Genomic DNA, 23,894 nt, shown 5'->3' with positions numbered 1-23,894 from the left:
GTCGAAGGAGGCGGGATAACGCAGGCGCAAACTGTGGGCAGCTGTGCCGGACGTTACCGCTCGCCGACGGCTGCTTGCTGTAGGAGAGAGGTCGTGAGTCCCCCGCGTCTGCACACCAGCCCACACACGTTTCGATGCACAGCCATCCTGCGGCCGCTCCGTAGGAGGGGCAAGGCCTCTCCAGGCAGCTCCAACTGGAGCCTGCTTCGCTGCCGACGTTTCATCATCTTAAACCCTGGAGGTCTTGGGCGCCTGTTTCTTGTCTACCCGTGGGAGAGGGAGGGGCTCTTCTAGTGTGTTAAGGCTGAGCTTTCGGCCTACATTCCCTGGGGTACCTTGAAACTACAAGGCAGCTAAGGCCTTTTCTGATGCCAAGTCAATTGTTCTACATCGGTCTCTGGATGCTCACAACCACCCTGAGATGTCATTTTACAGGAAAATGTAAGAGGCCCAGCCAGGTTAAAGACCCTGGTCTTTAACAAAGTTCCTTGGCACTAGGCAACAGAACTTAACTTCTTACCATGATACAGAACCCTCAAGATTTCTAGCAGGGGAGTTGGTGGTGGTGAAGATTGGGGAGGTCTTAGAGCTGATCTCAACCCAGTGTCTCCAGGTTCTTGTCACTAGAAGAGAAAGAATCCACAGACAAAAACAAAGTGAAGAATTCAAAGGAAGTTTATTTCAGAGCAGAAGCATACACTATCAAGGTGGGAGTGCATTTTTTATTTTATTTTTTATTTTTTTTGTCAGTCGTGGGGCTTGAATTCTGGGCTTGAACTCTGTCCCTGAGCTCTTCAGCTCAAGGCAAGAGCTCTACCACTTGAGCCACAGCGCCACTTCCGGCTTTCTGGTGGGTAAGTGGGGATAAGAGTCTCACAGACTTTCCTTCCCGGGCTGGCTTTAAACAATGATCCTCAGATCTCAGCCTTCTGAGTAGATAGGATTACAGGCATGAGCCACCAGCACCTGGCCAGTACATGATTCTTGAGACACGAATTGCTGGGTTTTGGATAACTCATTTACTGGAAAACTTAGGACCAGTATACACCAGTTTAGGGGAGGGAAGTAGAGAATTCTAAGACACATCAGGATTTTCCTGGAATAGGGCTTACATCCTCTTTATCCTTATCTCCCCCCCCCCCATGTTATGGAGTCACATATAAGGGAATAGGCAACTTGCAAGATAAATGAGATGAAGCTTCCATATTTATAATAAAAGGACAATCAGTAGTCCTCATGGAGAACCCTGTTGGTCCCAGTTTGGAGTAGTGCTGATGAAATACAGCTCCACAGTTGCATCTGCTTTTAGCCACTCTGCAGTTTACCTCTTTTTTCCCCTATGCCCTATAGCCTACCTCAATGACATGCTAAATTCTCAAACTGACTTGATAGGACTGACTTGTAACATGGGAGACTATCAAAATTGGAAGTCACAACTGGGTGTGGGTGAGAATGCTGGTAATCATATGGCTACTGGGCAGGCTGAGATATGATTGTTGTTTTGTTTAGATTTTGCTGGTCTTGAGGCTTGAACTTGGCCTGGGCACTGTCCCGGAGCCTCTTTGTGCTTAAGGCTAGTTCTCTACCATTTGAGGCACTTCTGGCTTTTTCTCCATTTGAGCCACTTCTGGCTTTTTCTGAGTAGTGAAGAGTCTTATAGACTTTGCTACTCTGGCTGGTTTCCAACTATGATCCTCAGTTTTCAAACTCCTGAGTAGCTAGGATTACAGGCATGAACCACCAGTGCCTAGGCTATGATTATCAACTTGAAGCCAGTCCAGGTAGAGAAATCTGAGAGACTTGTCTCCAATTAACAAGTAAGAAGAAGTGGAAAGAAGATGTGTGGTTCAAGTAGTAAATCACCACTAAGAAGAGCTCTGAGCTAAGGAGAGTTCTGGGCTCTAGTTCAAGCCTTAGTACACACACACAAACACACACCAGTAATAAAGGCATAGGGCTGAGAGCATCTGCTTAGCGAGCTAAACACCCTGAGTTCAAACCCCAGTACCACAAAAATGTATTTTGAAGTCACTGCTACTGGCAGTTTCAAGAACAAAATAAGAGAATGTTCATTGCAGCATCATATGCCAAAATCACAGAATGAGGTCATTGAGGTTTCTGCAGGGAGGTGGCTAAATCCTCTGTGTGTAATAATACTGATTTAGAAACAAATGTATGGGAAGTGGCACTGTAGCTCAAGTGGTAGAGTGCTCGCCTTGAGCTGAGGGACAGCGCCCAGGCCCAGAGTTCAAGCCCCACGACCGACAAAAAAAAAAAAAAAAGAATCACAGACTTTTTTGCCAGGCGCCGGTGGCTCACGCCTGTAATCCTAGCTACTCAGGAGGCTGAGATCTGAGAATTGCGGTTCAAAGCCAGCCCGGGCAGGAAAGACCGTGAGACTCCTATCTCCAATAAACCACTAGAAAACCGAAAGTGGCGCTGTAGCTCAAGTGGTAGAGCGCTCGCCTTGAGCTGAAGAGCTGAGGGACAGCACCCAGGCCGAGTTCAAGCCCCATGACTGACAAAAAAAAAAGAAACAAATGTATGTCCCTATGTGGGAACTCCAAAAGAAAAAAAAAAGCTATGTGCAGAAGTGTATATAGAACAATCCATTTTCTTTGTAAAAAAATTAACCAAACCACAAAAGAACATTTCTTGAAAGACAAAAATATTTAACATACCTAACATGGCTGCAGGGCAGACATTTACTTGCACTGTGGCAAGCATGAAAGATATCTAGGAAAAGTTGGGTTGGGCATCTGTAAGTTCTATTGGTGGTGAGGAGTAATTTTAGTTAAGTGAACTTTAGACTGGAAATGACTTTTTAAGACACTCAGAATCTTATTTCTAGCAGAAAAGCAGGTGGGCTTGAATTGAAGTGAGAGAGTTTGGGTGGGAGAGGCAAGACAAAAAGCCAAAGGCCTCTGAATATAAAAGAGTAAAGTTTTTTTTTGTGTGTGTGTATGAGCATGTGTCAGTAGTAGGGCTTAAACTCAGGGTCTAGGCACTATCAGCTTTTTTTGCTAGCACTCTACCACTTCAGCCACAGCTCCACTTCTGGCCTGGGCTGGCTTCAAACTGGGATCCTCAGATGGCAGTTTTGAGTAGCTACAGACATAAGTTTCCAGTGCCTGGCCTGAAAAGGATTTGTTTGGATAAAGCAAAAACCCAGCCTTTAGGGTAGTCCTTTAAGTTTCCTGTTGGGTTAGGTCGAAGGAGGGGGTGGGGGTGGGGGGATAGGTTTCTGTGAATAGTATCAGACAAGTATCAGTTAAATGTAACTGTAACGTACTCAAGTTTTTGTTAACAATGAGAGTGAGAGCTTTGGGATGTTGTTAAAGTAAGGTAGGGAGGCCAACCCAACAGAGTAGGCAGGAAGTACCTTAGAGGAGGTGGCCAACTCAAGACAATGTCTTCAATGGCCACACCTCAAAGTGAGAGAGATGATCAGAAATGAAGGACGAATGTCCTAATGAAGAATGTCCCCAAGTCATGGTAGCATACCACTCAGGTCAGTAGTTAAACCCAAACTTTTGAATCCTAGTTTTGATACTTAATAGCTTTGTCATGGGCAATTTCCTTGACTTTTCTTTATGGCTGTATCCTCAGATGTAAAAGGTATTATCTGTGCATGAAATGTTAAGTGTGCACTTCAAATGAATATATGTTTGACTTACAGGCAAATGGTATATTTAAAACATTTTAAAATTGAAGAGATGATAGAATCTATTGCCAGGATCTACCAATTGAACCATAAGGGAGGGAAAATGGGAGTAAAAACTAGTTTTGCCAGCCCATGTGGCTTACACCAATAAGCTTAGCTATTTAAGAGACTAAGACCTAATGGATTGAAGTTCAAAGCCTCACCAGAAAAAGTCTTCAAGATTCCAACTGCAATTAACAAGCAAAAAGCCAAGCTAGATGATATGGGTCAAGTGCTCACCAGCTGTGAGCAAGAAAGCTCGGCAAAATCATGAGGCTCTGAGTTCAAGCCCTGGTGCTGGTACACATCTGCATGTGTTCCAGCTCCAGTAGCTGCCTGGATGATATTAACACTCAGGAAAGTGGCTATGGGAGCTGTCATTGGAGGCCAAAAGAATGCTAATGCTAGGTAACTTGGAACACAGGACATGTAGCAGTCTTGAAAGCCAAAAACTCTCTCCATTGCTTACTAGGTATACATTCTACCACCAGACCCACACCTTCAGATCCTTGTTTTGAATGTGGCCAGCCTGAACCATGATCTGTCTTCAGAGCAGCTGGGACTAGTTGGGAGATGCAGGTGAGGTTTCTTGCTAACTTTCTTGCCTTGGTGGGCCTCAAACCTCCCAATCTCTGCTTCCTATGTAGCTGAGATACAGATGTGCACCACGATGTCTGGCCCAAACCTTTTTTGTCAGTCATGGGGCTTGAACTTGGCAGCTCTTCAGCTCAAGGCTAGCACCTACCAGTTGAGCCACAGTGCCACTTCCAGCTTTTTGTTTATGTGGTTCTGAGGAACTGAACCCAGGGGCTTATGTATGCTAGGCAAGCACTCTACCACTGAACCACCTTCCCAGCCCCTAGACCTTGTTTTTTTCTTTTGGTGGTGGTGGGGGAGGTTGGTCATGGGGCTTGAACTCTATCCCTCAGCTTTTCAGCTCAAGGCGAGCACTCTCCCTCATGAGCCACAGCCACTTCTGGTTTTCTGGTGGTTTATGGGAGATAAGAGTCTCATGGACTTTCCTGCCTGGGTTGGCTTTGAACCACAATCCTCAGACCTCAGCCTCCTGAGTAGCTAGGATTACAGGAGTGAGCCAGACCTTGTTTTTTGAGACAGGATTTCACTATGTATTCAAGAACTGGTCTCATACTTGTGATCCTTCTACTTCCTTTTTCCTAGTGCTAGGATTAGAAGCATGTACCATCACACCTAGCTTAAAATGTCATTTACAATGTGTGTGTATATTATAGGGATCAAACTCAGGGCGTCAACATGAGCTACGTAATGCATTACCACTGACAACCCAAGCCTTTTTTTTAATGCTTTTTTTTTTTTTTTTTTGTAAAAATAGTGTACAGAGGGGTTAGTTACATGAGGAAGGTAATGAGTAATTTCCTATTGAGCGTTGTTTGTCCTTTGTTTATCCCCTACCATCCCTTCCCTACCCAAGCCCTGAAAGTTTTTCAAGCACCCTTTCCATCCAACTTTCAATCCCTCAATGACTTCCTGTTCCATCTTTAGCCATGGTTCAGATGTCACATGGCTGGCAAGGCCAGGCCAGTCCAGCACTGTTTGTGCCTCTCATTCTGGACTTTGCTGACCTTTTAGGGCTCATCTCACTGCTGCAATCCCCTTCCAATTCCATAGTACTGTCATACGCTGCTATTTCTCAAACTGGCTAAACTCCTGCCTGGCTAGCTACCTGAAATTCTTTGGTCATCTTTTCTCATTTGATCTGCCATCCTTCCAATCTCAGCTCCTATTCAACAATTCAGCAATTATTCCTACAACCAGACCAAGGCAGATATAGTCAACATGACCAGTATACCTAAAAGGTTGTTTCTGTTTGGGTCTGTTTTGGGGATGGAACAGGTTTTCTGAGGGCAAAGATCATGCATATTTGGGAGACTGAATGTATTTTTATTATTTCTTCTAAATGATCTTAGGGGTTAAAGAATGACTATTATTATTATATTATTGAGTCTAGGTCTCAGCATGTAGCCCAAGGCGCGTCTCAAACTCTTGCTTCATTATCCTAAGTACTGGTAGTACAGATGTGTATGTACTACTATAGCCACCTGCAATCAGGTTTTTTTTAAAAAAACTGTGATATCTACATTTATAGTCTTCTTTGGAATTGGTAGAAATGACCATTAGATGTCACTGTTGTTGCTTTCTTCTTTTATAAAGTAAAAGCTAGGATCAAAGAAAAGTTTAGAAGCAATAAAGTCACTTTTCATGTTCTAACTAGAACTAGGACAGCAATTGTCAGGTTTTGTCAATAAAGAACCAAGACCCTGTTTTCATTACACAGTTTATTGTGAAGGTAAATTAAACACACAACACACACTATGGCTAATGGTGGCAAAAGTAATCTTGTAGCTTAAGGCAAGTTTTAAAATGGAGATGAATTTAGAAAAGATGATGCAATGATGTAATTTCATTTAAATACAGACTATGAAAAAATATCAAATTGCATCAATAACTTAAAAAATGTAGTTTTCAAAGGCTTCACTACTAGAGAAAAAGGCTTATGATCTTAATGCCAGCATTAAGACAAGTAGTACAGTGCTAAATGATAGGAAGATTTCAATATTTACAGAAAGATGGCAACAGGAACACAATAGCAACTGATTTTATTTACTGATGGGCTGAAGCCCTCGAATAGAAGCAACAGAGAAGAATGTAGCAATAACATGTTATTTTTTAAAAAAGTATGTGCAGAAGTCAAAAAACAAGGAGCCCTGTAATAAAAGTAACCTTACAACACCATTGTAAGGACCACTTAAAAGGTGATTCCCCATGGGAAATTAGGGCACTGAGTGTGTAAACATGTGAGCTGTACAACACCAAATACCAACCAAATTCATTTATAGGACTGTGTTACACAAGATCAACATGGCCTTTTATGATGCACTGTTTACAACAATTTAGACACACTCCTTACCATGCATGACTTCAAATATATAACAAATATTTTTATTCTGAGATACAGTTATCTGTTTAAGACTTGTAAGACCTATATACAATAAAAGTCACACCTCCTTCATCAATCAAGTATATTTATATGCTTTTTAAATGTAATGACCTTATTCAGACTTCATTTTCTGAACTGTCAGTTTTTCAAACTCTTTAAAATAATGCCATTCTATTATGATAAAATACACTTTTGCAAACATTTTTGCAAAAAATCCGTAAATGTAGTAGTAACATTTAATGAATTATTTACCATGAAAGGTATTTGTAAGGATGTGCCAAATGACTCAGCACTTTTTCCAGTCTTATATTTTAAAAAAAGTTGCAATTTGACAGTAAGCTTATTTAAAAATAATCTTACACTAATTAATCTCAAAAGGTGCTAATAAGTCCTTTTGCAAAATATCATCTATAACTCAATGTTTTCCCAGGACAATTAATGGAAGAAAATGTATCCTCTGAATAGATGAACATTTTCTAAGACTAATCTTTCTTCACCCAGTATTGTTTCTACAAAGGCATGCAAATATAAAATACACATAAAAGCAGCTATATTAAACATGATTTTAATATACCTTTGTAGCTGTCATCACTGTCTCCAGTTTAATATGCTGTAAAATACATGAAGAAGCTCCAGTATCCCTTTATTGATTGGTTAAAAAAAAAAATCCCTGAATAAAACAGAAGCCAGCCTGCGACTTCTTTTAGGCATTTCAGTAGAGTAGTATTATCTAGGAGAGTATCTCCACCCAAAGTCATGATTACAGAACAGAATTTAAAAAAAATCTAGGGCAGGCTAAAATTAATATCCAATTTAAAATTTTAATGTTTTAAAGGAAAGGTGCGGATTAGCATTTAAAAGGATACTGAAACCTTAACAACTGTAAACTTTGTTAGAAGGCTGTAGCAGACAGCTCTATGCTACTAGGTTTTTTAGGATGTAAATAATGCGAACATATCAACAATTTAAAAATGCTCTAGACTATAAAAACACAAAAGGAAATGAGGGGGGAAAAAAACCAAAACAAACCAAGAATGCCCTTCTAAAAATAAGCTGTATAACACATCTAACAGTATAAAAATGCAACTAAAGAAAACCCTTTGATAGAAATTTTAACTTCTTAAAAAAAAATGACATGAACTTTTAAATTAAAATGGAGGAAAAAAAAGCTTTACAAATGGATAGTTTCACTCATCTAAAATAATGCCAACAAGGTAAGCTTGCATAGAAAAAAATTTCAAATTATTACTGGCTACATGCTTTAAACATTAGAAATGCATGTATGATAATCATAGTGCAAAACCATGGCAGTTTGTGGTGTCTTTTACTGCCTTGGGTTGAGAAATTGACTGTGGTACCTCCAGCTATCACAGTTTCTGGTCTTATAATGAATTCTTTTCTGCCAACTAGAAACAATGAGTACATAAAGATGGGAAGCACATTTGCTGTGCTGTTAACGAAGTTTGAGATCATCACCACCACCTAAATTGGAACCAGGACTAGGGTCTTGCTGTCTTCTTGCCTGCAACAACAAAATCATAATGAAAGATTAGAAATAGGTTTGTAATAAAATATGCTACATATATAAAATAGATGACACAGTAACATGTAAGAAAAATCAGCAACCCACAATTTTCCAACTAATACCTCCCTACGTCACTGGAGACATACTTGTTGAAGTTTCCTTAAAACCAAGAATAGGGGCTGGGAAGGTAGCTCAGTGGTAGAGTGCTTGCCTTGCATGCATGAGGCCCTGGGTTCGATTCCTCAGCACCACATAAGCAAAAAAAGCCAGAAGTGGCACTGTGGCTCAAGTGGTAGAGTGCTAGCCTTGTTCTGAAGAGCTGAGGGACAGCGCCCAGGCCCAGAGTTCAGGCCCCACGACTGGCAAAAAAAACACACACACACACACAAAAAAAAAAAACCCTGAGAATAAAAATCATATGTTTGAAGGACTTTAACCTCACAATTGAAAAGCATAATGAATTCCATCTCTGGTTACTGAATTTTAGCTAGAAATCTCTAAATCAAAAAAATCTCACCGGAGTGCTGATGGTTCATGCCTGTGATCCTAGCTATTCGGGAGGCTCAGATTAGAATGGCAGTTGGGCCAGCCTGGGCTTTCATAAGATGCCACATCACTGAAAGAAGCTAGGCATAGTGGTATGCACCTATCACTGCGCCAAGATGGGAAACCTAAGAGAGGTGAATAGTGATCCAGGTGTGTGCCTGGGGAAGAAATGAAAAGTAACTCTGTCCCAAAAGTAACCAGTGTAAAAGGGGAATAGCACTAGTGTCTTCTTAACAAGTATGAGGGTCCTGAGTTCAAATCCCAGTATAGAAAAAAGGAAAATAAACAAAATCTGGAATTGAATATGTAACTCAGTGGCAGAACACCTGATACACAAGGCACCACATTCAATCCTCAGCACTACTGAGACATTAATTCACAAGTCTTACAAGACATCTACCCCATTTAAAATGTACAATTCAGTCAGGTGCTGGTGGCTTGCACCTGTAATCCTAACTATTCCAGTAGGCTGAGATCTGAGGATCAAGGTTCAAAGCCAGCTCAGATATATAAAGCCTTGAAACTCTCATCTCCAAATAGCCAGCAAAAGGCCAGAAGTAGAGCTGTGGCTCAAGTGGTAAAGCACTATCCTTGAGCAAAAAAGTTCAGGAACAGTATCACTCAGGCCCTGAGTTCAAGCCCCAAGACCGGCACAAAGTACAATTCAAAGGTGGTCATTTACTTTGAAACAAAATTTAACATTAACTTCTTTAATCTTCCTTATAAACTTCCTTATAAACTTATTTTTTTTTCTGGAAGATTTTAACTACTTTTGTTAGCAGATTTCACACTAAATTTTAGCATATTTCTTTTCCTTCTGTCTGCCTATCCATCCCCTCTCTCCTAGTCTTTCATGGGGCTTGAACTCAGGGTCTTGGTACTGTCCCAGAGCGATTTTGCTCAAGGCTAGCATTTTACCACTTTTGAATCACAGCTCCACTTCTGGTTTTTCTGGTGGTTAATTAGAGGTAAGAGTCTCACAGATTTTCCTGCCTGGGCTGACTTTGAATCACAATGCTCAGATCTCAGCCTCTTGAGTAGCTAGGCCTACAGGCATTAGCCATCAGAGTGCCTGGCATGTCTTTGTTTTTTTGTACTGAGGTTTTAAATTAGGGTCTCATATTTGCTGGTGAGGTGCTCTTTCAATTTGATCCATGTACTCATCCCCAGCCCTTCTATTTGTTTTAGTTATTTTTCAGGTAGAGTCTCCCACTTTTTGTCAAGGACTGCCCTCAGAACTCAGTCCTCCTACCTATACCTTCTGCATAGCTGGGATTATAGGTATGTGCTTATAACATTCCTTTCAATTAAATACTCATTGTCACAGATGAAGAAAGAGCAATGGAAGCATATACATAAGAAAAACAAATTGTGTTCCATACAAATCAATGCTAAGTGTGGTGTAAAGACAAATCAATTCTCCTGAATCAGAGATTATAAGCATATAGTTTCAGTCAATGAAGGTTAGAAAAAGGTTGAGCAATGAAGAATCACTGAGAGAAAAAAAAATCAATGCTACTCATATATTTATAAATCACTGCTAACCTACACATAATACTTCAATGGAAAAAGTAGTTCAGCTTTAATTTTCAACTTATATTAATAATAGGATAATTCCAAATGGGTGACAAAGAACAGTCACCAGCAGCAGTTAAGTTTTCTTTTACTTGTCATGCCAATGGAGAATAGGTGTAGGCTGTAGGTTTCATTTTTTTTTTTTTAGTAGTCCTGAAGTAAAATGTTTTATTTTTGATACAAGCATAAACAGTATGGGGAGGGGGAGGGTTTTGCTTTTTTTTTGGTTGGTCCTGGGGCTTGAACTCTGGGCCTGGGTGCTGTCCCTCAGCTCTTCAGCTCAAGGCAAGCACTCTACCTCTTGAGCCACAGCGCAACTTCCGGTTTTCTAGTGGTTTATTGGAGATCAGAGTCTCACGGACTTTTCTGCCTGGGCTGGCTTTGAACAATGATCCTCAGATCTCAGCCTCCTGAGTAGCTAGGATTACAACAGGTGTGAGCCACCAGCTCCCAGCTTGCTATTTCTTTTCTTGGTGTGTGTGTGGTATTGGGGGGCTTGAAGTCAGGAGGGCTTGGACTGTCCACCTACAACTTGAGCCACATCTCTAGTTCTGGCTTTTTGGCAGTTAACTAGAAATAACTCTCAGAATTTCTTGTCCAGACTGGCTACAAATCTCAATTCTATAGGTCTTAGCCTCCTAAGTAGCTAGATTATAGGCATGAGCCACTTGGGACCCAGCTTGCTATTTATTTATGCTTTTAGTTTTTATTTATTTACTTTGTGAAGCAGGGACTAAGGAAAATGTGAGGGTAGATCCTGTGATGGAGGATGAAGAATTGTAACAAAACCAGAAGGAAAAATCTGATCAGTGTAATGGGTGCAGAAGAGCTGGGAAGAAATAATGCTAGAAGGTAGATACATGAAGATAAATATATGGGCTGCCTGTGAAGGAGACAAATACAGAATAGATTTAGCTTTAGTGAAAAAGCTTCCAGAAGCAATTCTACAACTGGGTGAGCTGCCTTGAAAAATCAGTGATCCCTCTTTAGCAGTTACTAATGCAGACTGATGTTTTAGAAGGAATTCCTGTATGGGTAATGAGCTAGACTAAAAGATAACAAATCAGTTTTCTGAATTCCATCACCCTCAATCTTCTCATATTCCTAGGATGACAGACATGGCTCACTATAGCCAGTTGTTGATTTTGAAGTGATCTTGAAAACTTTTTTTGGCCATCTGGCCTCAAACTATTGTCCTCTCAATCTTAGCCTCCCAAGCAGCTAGGATTACAGGTGTGAGCCTGACTCATCTTAAGAAATTGTAACATGCCTAACTTATATAACTTTTTTTTTTTTTTTTTTTGCCAGTCCTGGGGTTTGAACTTTAGGCCTGACCACTGTCCCTGAGCTTCTTCTGCTCAAGGCTAGTGCTCCACCACTTGAGGCACTTAGATGAGAATCTCACAGACTTTCCTGCTTGGGCTGGCTTCAAACCGGGATCCTCAGATCTCAGCCTCCTAAATTGATAGGATTACAGGCTTGAGGCACCGGTGCCCAGCTCCTATAGAACTTTTAACATAGCTTTACAAGTTAAAAAAGAAAAACATTATACCCTGCATATAGGACATTTTTGTAAATGAAAACAAAGGTAAAATAAAGTAACTTTATAGCTCTTAAGATAGAAAGCAAACCAAGACTGTTAGTATTGGAATAGACTTAGTATCCTTTTCTTCCCTCCTGAATCTTCTTCCAGTTCATTCTCATCTACTACATTTTATTAAGCACATTCAGAAAACACAAGTACAAACATTCTGATGCTGATTTTTTTCTTACACAAGAATGAATAATTGGTAAAGTTAAATGAATTAAACACTAAAGTGTTTGGGAATTTAAAATAAATATAGGCTGAATTTTTTTTTTTGCCTTTGGACCACACAGAACAGAAGGCTCCAAAAACATGCAAAACACAAACATAAAAGCCACATAAAGCTTTTTGACTGTTTTTATTTCCAAATAGTTTCTGCTAAAAATCTGCCTGGTTTGCTGAATTGTATTAAAACAACTCCAAGTAGAATATGCAGTAATTATTTACCCATTCTCCAACATTAAAAAACAACCATGTATATGCTAACACTTTATAATCTCTTTCAGTACCTTGTTACCTTGTAGGTGAATTAGGGACAATAGTGCTCTACTACAGTTTAGGTCAAGAAGCCAGTCAAGCTCTTAGTAGTCTCTAGAAACAGGTAAAGTACTAGATGCTATCAGACAAAGAGGTACCTTTCCAATTCATCCATGACTAGAGCACTAGCTATGTCCCATATTAACCTTGATCTTTCTGCATAAGAGTCAAAGAAAGAAACTAAAGGAAGACAGTTGATTACAAAGATTTGTTGTTGTTGGTTTTTTTTTGGGTCTGGTCTTGGGGCCTGAACTCTGGGCCTGGGTGTTGTCCCTCAGCTCTTCAGCTCAAGGCTAGCACTCTACCACTTCAGCCACAGCACCACTTCCAGCTTTTTTCTTTTTTGCTTATGTGGTGCTGAGGAATCGAACCCAGGGCCTCAGGCATGCAAGGCAAGCGCTCTACCACTGAGCCACCTTCCCAGCCCCGATTACAAAGATTTGTATACTACAGAGAACTGCCAGAGGAGACAAGACAATGTTTTCCAGTTTAGGAAGGCCTCCTAGGACAGAAAAAGCAAAGGCTACTAAATGTGGCAACCAACAGGAATAAGGAATTGTTACATCTATCTGTGGTTACTTAGTAAAGACTGTTTTTTGTATACCAGTACTAGAGCCTCTCAATCAGGTTTTTACTCACAGCTGGTGCTTTAGCATTTGAATCACGCCTTCAGACCAAGCTTTTTGCTGGCAAATTGGAGATAGACTCTCTCATACTTTTCTGCCCTGGCTAGCTTCAAATCTTGATCCTCCAAGTCTCAGTCTTCTAAATAGCTAGAATATGAGCCACCAGGACCTGGCCAGACTTTGTAAACTAAAATTTTTAATGAAAGTACAGAAAAGTATACAAACTATTAAGTAAATAACTTGAATTTTCACCAATTAACTTACTCCCTAGGCCCCCACACTGATAAGTGTAACATTACCAGAAAGTGGAAGGGTCTATTAGTATTTCACGCCCCACCCTCACCCCCCATCACTACTTAACCCTGAAGAATTGCTATCAGAAACCCCTAACAGCCAAGAAAAGGTTGAAATACATTGATTGTTTTGAAAAACAACAACAACCAACCAGTTTCCCAACCAAAAAAAAGCAAAAATGTTCTTGGCAAAATGATTTTAATTTTACTAGGATATGACTTTTTACTGACATTGCAGGTATGCTATAAGCCAAATGCATGAGAAAGGGGGGATAGCAGTAGTTTTCACTGAGTGTTCATTGTAAGCACCAGATACTAATAAGCTAGGCAGCAACCTGTAAGGTGGGTTTTACACATGAGGTTCAAGGAGGACAAACATTTTCCCAATGTTGGTCCTAAGACACAAATGGTGGAACTAGTCTACAAAAGCAGGTATTCACCATTCCACATATCAAAGATACTCCCTGAAAACACTCCAGGGACTATAGACAGAAATAAAAATAATCCTACCCCTTGCCTTGACTAGAGCAGTGCCCCTTTATTTTATAACATTAAGGCTCTGTTTAAAATGTCAAATGAAGGAAGCTTTTTTTTTTTTTTTTTTTTTTTTTTACTATTTTAAAAACAGTTTAGCAGGGAGCAGTGGCTCTCACCTGTAATCCTAGCTATTCAGGAGTCTAAGACCTGAGGACCACTGCTCCAAGTCAGCCAGGACAGACAAATAACCAACAAAAAGCTAGAAGTAGAGGTGTGACTCAGGCAGCAGGGTTCCAACCATGAGCAGACAAAGCTGAGCCAAGACACATGCAAACACAATAGTCTGTAAGCCAGATGAGTGTGATGTTATTCCCCTGCAATCTCAGCATTAGGGAGGCTGATGTAGGAGGATGATTTATGAGACTAGCCTGGGCAGCACAGTGAGATATGTCTCAACAAAACAAAATAAAAATAAAATAGGCTACATGCCAGAGACTACACATAGGAAGTCCTGGGAGTTTTCATTGGATTGGCTTCAGTTTTTTGTATTATCCTATCAAAGAGCAACTATGCACATTCAAACAAATATATTCCTCTTAAAAATACACACAGGGCAAGATAGTTTACACAGTACTCTGTGTATTTTGGGCTATCATTTTACTACATACCAGTGATTTAATAATATTTAGTTAAGATGACTAAAATAAATGTTTCTTCATTTCATTAATCTTTTATCTGCCAAATTGATGATAACCTGTAATTACAGTTTTTGTGTGGCAGTCCTAGGGCTTGAACTCAGGGTCTGTTGAACTCAGGTGCTGTTCCTGAGCATTTTTGCTCAAGGCTAGTGCTCAATCACTTGAACCACAGATCTATTTTTGGCATTTAGGTAGTTTACTGGAGAAAAAAAGAGTCTCCTAGACTTTTTTTCCTGGGCCGGGTTTGAACACCAATCCTCAGATCTCAGCTTCCTGAGCAGTTACTATTAAAGGCATGAGCCACTGGTACCTGGCTTGTAATTACTTTTGAGAAGTAAAGAAAATGCTGTACTACTGATCTAACCTTTTCCTGGAAAACAGAAAAAAGAAATTAGAGTCCTATCATAAATGATAGAAAAAAATCCAAGATTTTACAGACAGCAAAATGGAAAGCTGTTCAAAGAGTTAAAAAAAATTTTGTTTTGTTCTTCTTTTTTTTTTTTTTTTTTACAGTCCTGAGGCTTGAACTCAGGGCCTGAGCACTGTCTCTGAGTTTCTTTTGCTCAAGGATAGCAAGTCTACCACTTGAGCCACAGCACTACTTCTGGCTTTTTCTGTTTATGTGGTACTGAGGAATTGAACCCAGGGTTTTATGCATGCTAGGCAAGCACTCTACCACTAAGCCACATTCCTAGCCTGTTCAAAGAGGGTTTTGTTTTTTTTTTGTAGTGGTGGTGGTGGGGTCAGTCATGGGGGTTGAACTCTGGGCCTGGGTGCTATCCCTCAGCTCTTCAGCTCAAGGCTAGCACTCTACCACTTGAGCCACAGCACCACTTCTGGTTTTCTGAGTGGTTTATTGGAGATGAGTCTTATAGCCTTTCCTGCCCGGGCTGGCTTTGAACCTCGATCCTCAGATCTCATCTTCCTAGTAGCTAGGATTACAGGCGTGAGCCACTGGTGTCCAGCTCTAAGTTATGTAACTGATTTTAGGTTAATGAAAGACATTGCTAAAAACTGAAATCTATACTTGGGAGTTCTGCTTCCTACTCTTTAAGACTTTACCACTTGAGCCCCAGTGCCACTTTTGGCTTTTTCTGAGTAATTTATTGGAAGTAAAGAGTCTCACAGACTTTCCTGTCTAGGCTCACTTCAAACTGTGATTCTCAGATTTCAGCCTCCTGAAAAGCTAAGATTAGAAAGGTGTGAGCCACTGGTGCCTGGCCTCCCTGCCTCCTCTTTTTTTTTTTCCCCCCTGTGCTAGTATGGGGGCTTGAACTTAGTATCTGGGCAATGTCCCTTTGCTTTTTTAATTCAAGGCTAGTGATCTATCACTTGAGCTACAGATCCTCTTCTGGCTTTTTGGTGGGCAACTGGAAATGAGTCTCACAGACTTTCCTGCCCAGGTTGGCTTCAAACTGTTATCTTTAGATCTCAGCCTCCCGAATAGTTCTAAATTTATATAAACATTATGAGCAGCACCATTACAATATGACAGGATTAGAGGTTATCCATATAGCAGTAGATATCCCTGAACCTCTGTGTTGCCAAATTCTCAGACTTCCAAACACTGGGTTACTGCCACCCACAAGTTACTGCTGTTCCCTGAGCCTTGTCTCTAGGCAGGCATCTGGACCACCTACTGGAACCTGGATTCTTTTTTCTATCTCAGCTTTCTCTATTCTAGTCTCTTGGCAGGTTTATTTTTCAGATTAATAAGCTGTATTAGTGAAGTCCTGGTCAAGAAACTATGGTTTAAGTTCTTATGTTTCCTTCTGTTAGTTAACTATTTAAAAGAGAACAGGTCAATTGTTCTGGGATTCTCATTTTCAACTGTTAGGAATGTGATTAGAAGATGCTTGAATTTCTGAAGATGAATTACAGGGAAGACATAATTTTTCTCCAGTTTTAGGAAAAAGATTAAACTGGGAGAAAATAAGCTGACATTATGAAATTTATGAAGAAGGAAAGAAGGGAGAAAGGCAGGACTTAAAGAGACATGGCTCAAGTAGGAGAGCACTTGGTAAATTCTATACCAGTACTGACCCCAACCCATTAAAAAAAAAAAAAAAAAAAAAGGAAGAGGAAGGAGGGATCAAGCAAGCAAGCAGGGTATGGTGGCTCACACATGTAATCCTAGCCATTCCAGCAACTTGGGAAAGGTAAATAGGAAAACTGGTTCCATCTGGCCTAGACAAAAAAGACCTGATTTGAAAAATAAACCATATTCAAACAAGTAACAAGAACATAAAGGGCTGGAATGGGCTTAAGTAGAAGAGTGCCTGCCTAGCAAGCCCAAAGCCCAGTATAAGAAAAAAAGGAATGAAGCAAAATATATGCATGTACAAAGTGCCAAAAGACATGCAAACCCCAGATCTCTCTACATCATTGCCAGTTGTCCCTCTGGAGAAAGATTTTGGCCCCAATTTTCTACATGATAGCTTTCTAAGAGAACTGATGTTTCAAATCATTCCTCTAAAGGGACTAGAGGATCTTAAATCATTTATGAAAATTTAACTATGTTCTCTATGTTCTAGGTCATAATGCAGGGAAATTGCCTTGATACACTTTAGGGAACTAAAGTGCTCTTGTAAGCCAGGTAATTCAATTAACTGGAACCAGCACAGCTGTAGAGCTTTTAGCACTACAGAAGTATTTTAGAGCTATTATTTACTGTAGGCACGCACACCAATCACCATACTAAATGTTTTATAAGCATTTCCCATTTAATTCTAATAATTTCTATGAGGAAACTCAGGCTTAAGAGGAACTGGCAAGTGAGGAGCAGGAATGTGAAGTACTGAGAGCATGCTCTCAGTCACTGACAATCTAAAGGAACAATCTAGCAACAAATTACTTGACACCCCTGTCAAACCCAAAGTTTTATTTTTTTTGTGTGTCAGTTGTGGGACTTGAACTTCTTGGCCTGGGCGCTATCCCTCAGCTCTTCAGTTCAAGGTGAGCGCTTTACCACTTGAGCCACAACACTACTTCTGGTTTTCTGGTGGTAATTGGAGATAAGAGTCTCATAGACTTTCCTGCCTGGGTTGGCTTCGAACCCCAATCCTCAGATCTCAGCCTCCTGAGTAGCTAGGATTACAGGTGTGAGCTACCAGTGCCGGCTCCAAAGTATTTTTTAAATAACAAAACTGGAAGTTAAAAAATATCAAGCTAGAAAAAGTGAGTATAACCTTTTTAGAGATTAAGAAAATCAAACAACAATTTAGTCAGTTATCTAATTTTAGAAAGCAAAATACTTATGAAGACTTCTTAAGCAACTGTCCATTAATGTCATTCTTCATATAGATTTATTTCCTCCAGAAAGACTGACCTATGTTCTCCTAATTGGCAAGCTCCCTTACTTATTGATGTCTTTTGCAGAGCATACACTGTTACTCCTGCCTGGAAAAGTTTTCCCCAACTTGTCCAGTTGGCAAATGTACAATTCCTACAGATGTATTCTCCTAGGCAGACTCAAATATTCCTTTCTCTATATTGAACTAACTCCTTTTTGAGCCCACATTTGTACAGCAGCTGCTAAAAGACACTGCAATTACCTGTTTCTACATCCATTTTCTCCCAAGGACAGAAGCCAAATATTTTCATATATATACTCCAGTCCCTACCAGAATCCAGCACAACACAGTTGGGACACATTACTTATCCTGTAATTCTAGTTTGCAGATAGGCAGGAATAGTAAATTTTTCTTTTTTTTTTTTAATCCATTATGTAACTAAATAAACTCTAAGTAAAAACACTGTGATAAACAATGTGGCAAACACAAAAGTCAACAGACACATATATAATTGCTTCAATGCACTGTTCAATAAGAACACTAATAGGAAACTATAAAGTGAAAGGGCTGATTATGATGACAAAGACTGGGAATGGCTAGATGTTTAAACTACACCTTGATGAATGAGTAGAAAAATACATTTGAGGGGTAAGAGCATTGCTCAAGTAGTAGACTGCTTGCCTAGCAAGTGCAAGGCCCTGAGTTCAAACCCTAGTACTGCCAATGAGCAAACGAATGAATAAATAAACAGCTCAGGACATTTGCATCATACTGCTGAAATGCTCCCAAGTATAGCATTTAGTGAAATAAAGAAGAGTCTATACCAGAGTGCAAGTAGCATGAGAACAAAAGGTCACAAATATAGGCTAATAAATGTATATTGCACATTTAGAATTTAGAAGTTTTACAGATGTAAGATGAGAGAAAACACCTTACAATTTGTTTTTTTTTTTTGGGTCTGGTCATGGGGCCTGAACTCTGGGCCTGGGCGCTGTCCCTCAGCTCTTAAGCTCAAGGCTAGCACTCTACCACTTGAGCCACAGCGCCACTTCCAGCTTTTTTTTCTTTCTGCTGATGTGGTGCTGAGGAATGGAACCCAGGGCCTCATGCATGCAAGGCAAGTGCTCTACCACTGAGCCAGGTTCCCAGACCAACACTACAATTTTGATCCTAAGAATTATAGTAGCCAGGCATCAGTGGCTTACACCTATAATCCTAGCTACAAACGAGACTGAGATTTGAGAATTGTGGTTCAAAACCAGTCCAGGCAGGAAAGTTATAAGACTTACCACCAACTAACTGGAAGTGGTGCTGTGGCTTAAAGTGGTACAGTGCTAGCCGTAAGCAAAAATTGCTCAGGGAGGAAGTGGCTCTGTGGCTCAAGTGGTACAGTGCTTGCTTTGAGCTGAAGAGCTGAGGGACAGTGCTAAGGCCCAGAGTTCAAGCCCCACAACTGACCAAAAAAAAAAAACAAAAAATTACTCGGGGACAGCGCCCAAGCCCCATGATCAACAACAAAATCACCATCAAGGGAAGGGCTGGGAAGGTAGCTCAGGGTAAAGTGCTCACCTAGCATGCATGAAGCCCTGGGTTTGATTCCTCAGCACCACATAAACAGAAAAAGCCAGAAGCTGGGCTGGGAAGGTGGCTCAGTGGTAGAGTGCTTGCCTTGCATGCATGAGGCCCTGGGTTCTATTCCTCAGCACCACATAAGCAGAAAAAGGCCGGAAGTGGCACTGTGGCTCAAGTGGTAGGGTGTTAGCCTTGAGCTGAAGAGCTGAGGGACAGTGCCCAGGCCCAGAGTTCAAGCCCCACAACTGGCAAAAAACCCCCAAAAAACAACAACAAAAAAAACACCAGAAAAAGCCAGAAGTGGTGCTATGGCTCAAGTGCTAGCCTTGTGCAAAAGAAGCTCAGGGACAGTGCTGAGGCCCTGAGTTCAAGCCCCAGGACTGGCAACAAAATAAAACAAAACAATAACAAAATCACCATCAAGCTATACGTTCTGTTTGTGTCAATTCCTGAATCTGTATTTTACTTGTAATAAAAAGAAAAATGACCTATTAATTTCATGTTTTGAGTAGTTCATAATTAAGAGGTATTTACACCAGTATATTAAAAACATACCTTTTAAAATAAATAATTTAAGACCAATAGATGAGGAATTCATATACAACCTTAAAATTAAACTTCTTTACAACAATTACATTTAATATAAAGCAAACATATATAATATTTTTTAAAACAAAATTGTACTATTAAGAAAACATTATGTACAGACATCACAAACAGCCTGAGAGTTGGGGGAAAGTACTAACCAGTTACTGCCAGCAGCTGTGAAACTCTCACCTCCATTTCCTCCCGGTGAGAACGGTCTCTATCTTCAAATTCACGTGTCCTTCTCCGAGCCTCTTCAAAGGCTTGTTGTGCTAATGCATCCTCCTGCTGTCAGAATATATAAAACATCCATTTTGATGTTCATTTATAATTTAAGAGGAAATGGACAGCAATGTACTTCTCTTTTTTTTCTTTCTTTCTTTGTTTTCTGTTGGCCGTGGGGTTTGAACTCTGGGCCTGGGCGCTGTCCCTTAGCTCTTCAGCTCAAGACAAGCGCTCTACCACTTGAGCCACAGCACCACTTCAGCAGTGTATTCCTCAAGATATCAACACCAAAAAAATCTACACAACTGCTAGTGTTGGGAGTATTTTTTTTTTTTTTTTGAGTCAGTCGTGGGGCTTGAACTCTGGGCCTGGGTGCTGTTCCTGAACTCTTCAGCTCTAGGTAAGCGGTCTACCATTTGAGCCATAGTGCCACTTCTGGTTTTCTGGTGGTTAACTGGAGATAAAAGTCTCATGGATTTTCCTGTCCGGGCTGGCTTTGAACTATGATCCTCAGATCTCAGTCTCCTGAGTAGCTAGGATTGATTACAGGAGTGAGCCACCAGTGCCCCACTTGGGAGTATTTTTAATAAGAAAAGTTCAGTAGGGAATTTTCATGCTTTGTATTTCACCTTGGAAACAGTAGCCCCTACAAATTGTTATCTTCTTTCCTTACTTTATCCTACTCACCAAAATAACTTCCACCACCTCCTTTCTGTTCTAATGATGCACTTAAATTACCTTTAAGAACCAGGGCAGGGCTGGGAAGGTGGCTCAGTGGTAGAGCACTTGCCTTGCATGCATGAGGCCCTGGGTTCAATTCCTCAGCACCACATAAGCAAAAAGAAAAAAGCCAAAAGTGGCACTGTGGCTCAAGTGGTAGAGTGTTAGCCTTGAGCTGAAGAGCTGAGGGACAGTGCCCAGGCCCAGAGTTCAGGCCCCACAACCGAAAAGAAAAAAAAAAAAAAGAACCAGGGCAAGGTATCTCATTTCCCTAAGCCTCATGAAACTCATATGTAAAGTAGACATAGTAATACTTTACAATATATTGTAATACTTTACAATCTTGTTGTAAATTACATAAGACACAAAAAGTATTTAGGATATTACCCAGCAGCATTCAGTATGTGTTATTTTGCAAATATTTATGGATATACAAAAGCCCCTTATTTGACTTAGTATTCTGTATTTTTATAGTCTGTTCCACCAGCATTTATACTTGTATACCCACATACGAGCCAACATTTCCATCTTCATTGGCTTTTAAGTTCACTTCATTTTGTCCATCAAACATATGTCAGAGGCACCTGCAAAAGAATGCTGTTCCAGTTCCCAAGAGGCTATTAGTTGGAAATCAACTAGGACATTTCTGCTGACGTACAGTCCAATGGGACAGGTAGAAATAAACATAATTAACAAAGACAAAAAATTACCAACTATAGTTAAATGCAATAGAAGAAAATTTGAGGATAAAATGAGAATATAACATCAGTTGTGATCTAATTCCCTAAGAAAGTTATTAGCAACTGCTATGTATTGTAGTAATGGTCATGATTTTTCTTCATTAAAATAATTAAAAAGTATAATTGTTTCAGTAAAATAGGCAGGAATAATTCTGGTTCCAACTTCTGTCTTGTTCTTTTATAGTAAAAAAGGAGAAATGCAGTGAACAGAATTTGTACTCTAACAACTGGCAAAATTGGGAGAGACAATGAACAATTACCTGTATCATCGTGATCCTGTAATGTTATCTGTCAGCAATGTAACTTCTCCCTTTCAAGGACGTCATTTGCTAATAAAACTACATACTCACTCATGATGTAGACTAATGGCTATGGACAATGAACTCTACCCAGCCTCAGGGGATGGTAGGAGTGTTTCCAATATTCTAGTTACTATGGCCACTTGACATACTACTCCGTTACTCCAAGGTGTATACAAAACCTTGGAAGCACAAAGTAGCCAGTTGGGAACAATATAAACCATAGTGGAAGCTGGGCATGGTGAAAGAAAAACTAAATGAAGAAGGACTAGAAGCACAGCTCAAGTGGTAGAACACCTGCCTAGAAAACAAGTCCTGAGTTCAATCACCAGCAATTCCTGCCTGCCCCACCCCCTTGCCCAGGTATATCTGTCAATAAAAATTCAAAAAACAAAAACAATAAATGAGAGAAAAAAGAAAAATACCATTTTCAAGGCCAGCCGGGGGAAATATTTGTGAGAACCCATTTCAACCATTCACACTATGGTGAATATCTGTCATTTTAGCTAGGTCAGGAAGTATAAACAGGAAGATCATGGCCCAGGCAAAAAAAAAAGAAAAAGAAAAAAAAGATAAGGGTTTAGAGATGTCCTAAGTGTTAAAATCATCTGCTTGGCAAGCTCAAGGTCCTGAGTTCAACATCCAGTACCACCAAAAAGGGGAAATAAATTCACTAAGGAAGCACTGGTATATATTTCAAAGGCAACGTGTGCAACTGCAAACAGTACATTTAACCTACCTTTTTGCGGAATCTAAGTTCATTTCAATCAAATGAGTTCCAAATTGCCTTTTATATATTTATAACTATACAAAAAAAAGCAAAGTTGCTTATATGTTGGCTTCCGTAAGAGAAGAACCTTACAATCAACTAAAGGATACACCTGTTAAAGGGTACCTGTTTTACGTCAGTGTCATCAGGTACTTCAAACTGAAAATCCATTCATTCCAACAGTGGTTCTATTTCCTAACTCAATTACAGAATTAAAACATTTGAAAGGTCATTATAATGAAGATGAGACATTTTGTGATGGACAAAATGAAATGAACTTAAAAGCCAATGAAGATGAAATTATTGGCTCTTATGATGATATACAAATACAAATTGTGGTGGAGCAGACTGTATAAAAATTCATTGAATTAGACAAATAGCCTATACAAGTTTACTAAAACTAGTTCTAGTATACATATAAATTCATAACTGTACCCAAAAAATGAAACAATCTGCTAAGTCATTTAATTTATGTAACATAAATATACTCATAAAGTACAGCCACAATTAAAAGTAACTCACTATAAAACTTTTGTGGCAGCCGGGCGCTGGTGGCTCACGCCTGTAACCCCCTAGCTACGTAGGAGGCTGAGATCTGAGGATCGCAGTTCAAAGCCACCCAAGGCAGGAAAGTCCGTAAGACTCTTATCTCAAATAAACCATTAGAAAACCAGAAGTGGTACTGTGGCTCAAGCAGTAGAGTGCTCGCCTTGAGCTGAAGAGCACAGGGACAGCGCCCAAGCCCAGAGTTCAAGCCCCACGAGCGACCAAAACAAAACAAAACAAAACTTTTGTGGCAAAGCTGGTACAGAATAAAAAAAAAGCATGATAGCACACATTCTCTTTGACTGCCCTTGAAAACTTGAGTTTTCGAAGAACTACACTGAAACCACCTTGGTTTCTATGATGGCATTGACTTTTCTTGGTAAATGAGTACTTATTAGTTATATTTTTGCTGAAATTAGATAAAAATCTGATTATTCAATGGTGATATGCTTAATATGCTCACTTTTTCTTTCAAAATCAAGCATATAAAGACTACAAACAAATGTACACTGCTGGCAGTAGTAGCCCATGCCTACAATCCTAGCTACTCAGGAGGCTGTGATGTGAGGATCACAGTTTGCAGCCAGCCAGGGCAGGAAGCTC

General features: G+C 40.0%; 1 protein-coding gene and 1 long non-coding RNA gene across 7 annotated transcripts in view; one reads left to right on the top strand and one right to left on the bottom strand.

The window, feature by feature from the left end:
- Window positions 1-36: 36 nt before the first annotated feature.
- LOC138806982 (uncharacterized) lies at window positions 37-22,031 on the top strand. 2 transcript variants are annotated; one of them, XR_011366015.1, is made up of 4 exons: window positions 37-707; window positions 4,176-4,282; window positions 9,940-10,032; window positions 21,862-22,031. It is a non-coding gene; the product is annotated as an uncharacterized lncRNA (long non-coding RNA). The 2 variants fall into 2 exon arrangements; XR_011366014.1 differs by lacking the exon at window positions 9,940-10,032 and having other exon boundaries at window positions 40-707.
- Window positions 6,004-23,894, bottom strand: part of LOC138806981 (core-binding factor subunit beta) — a 49,770-nt gene continuing 31,879 nt past the window's right edge. For 2 of the 5 annotated variants that reach the window (XM_069992508.1, XM_069992506.1), the window contains 2 exons: window positions 20,154-20,280; window positions 6,004-8,202 (listed from right to left, as the gene is read on the bottom strand). In XM_069992508.1, coding sequence (XP_069848609.1) covers window positions 8,180-8,202; window positions 20,154-20,280 — 150 coding nt within the window. In that variant the 3' untranslated portion in view covers window positions 6,004-8,179. The remainder of the gene's footprint in view (window positions 8,203-20,153; window positions 20,281-23,894) is intronic. The other 3 variants (XM_069992507.1, XM_069992504.1, XM_069992505.1) reach the window with 2 other exon arrangements.

Source organism: Dipodomys merriami, unplaced genomic scaffold, assembly GCF_024711535.1.
Source record: "Dipodomys merriami isolate MVZ:Mamm:240054 unplaced genomic scaffold, mDipMer1.0.p SCAF_41, whole genome shotgun sequence".
NCBI classification, from domain to species: domain Eukaryota; kingdom Metazoa; phylum Chordata; class Mammalia; order Rodentia; family Heteromyidae; genus Dipodomys; species Dipodomys merriami.
The sequence above is the reverse complement of the archived record's forward strand: the minus strand, read 5'-3'. Positions and strand labels throughout refer to the sequence as shown.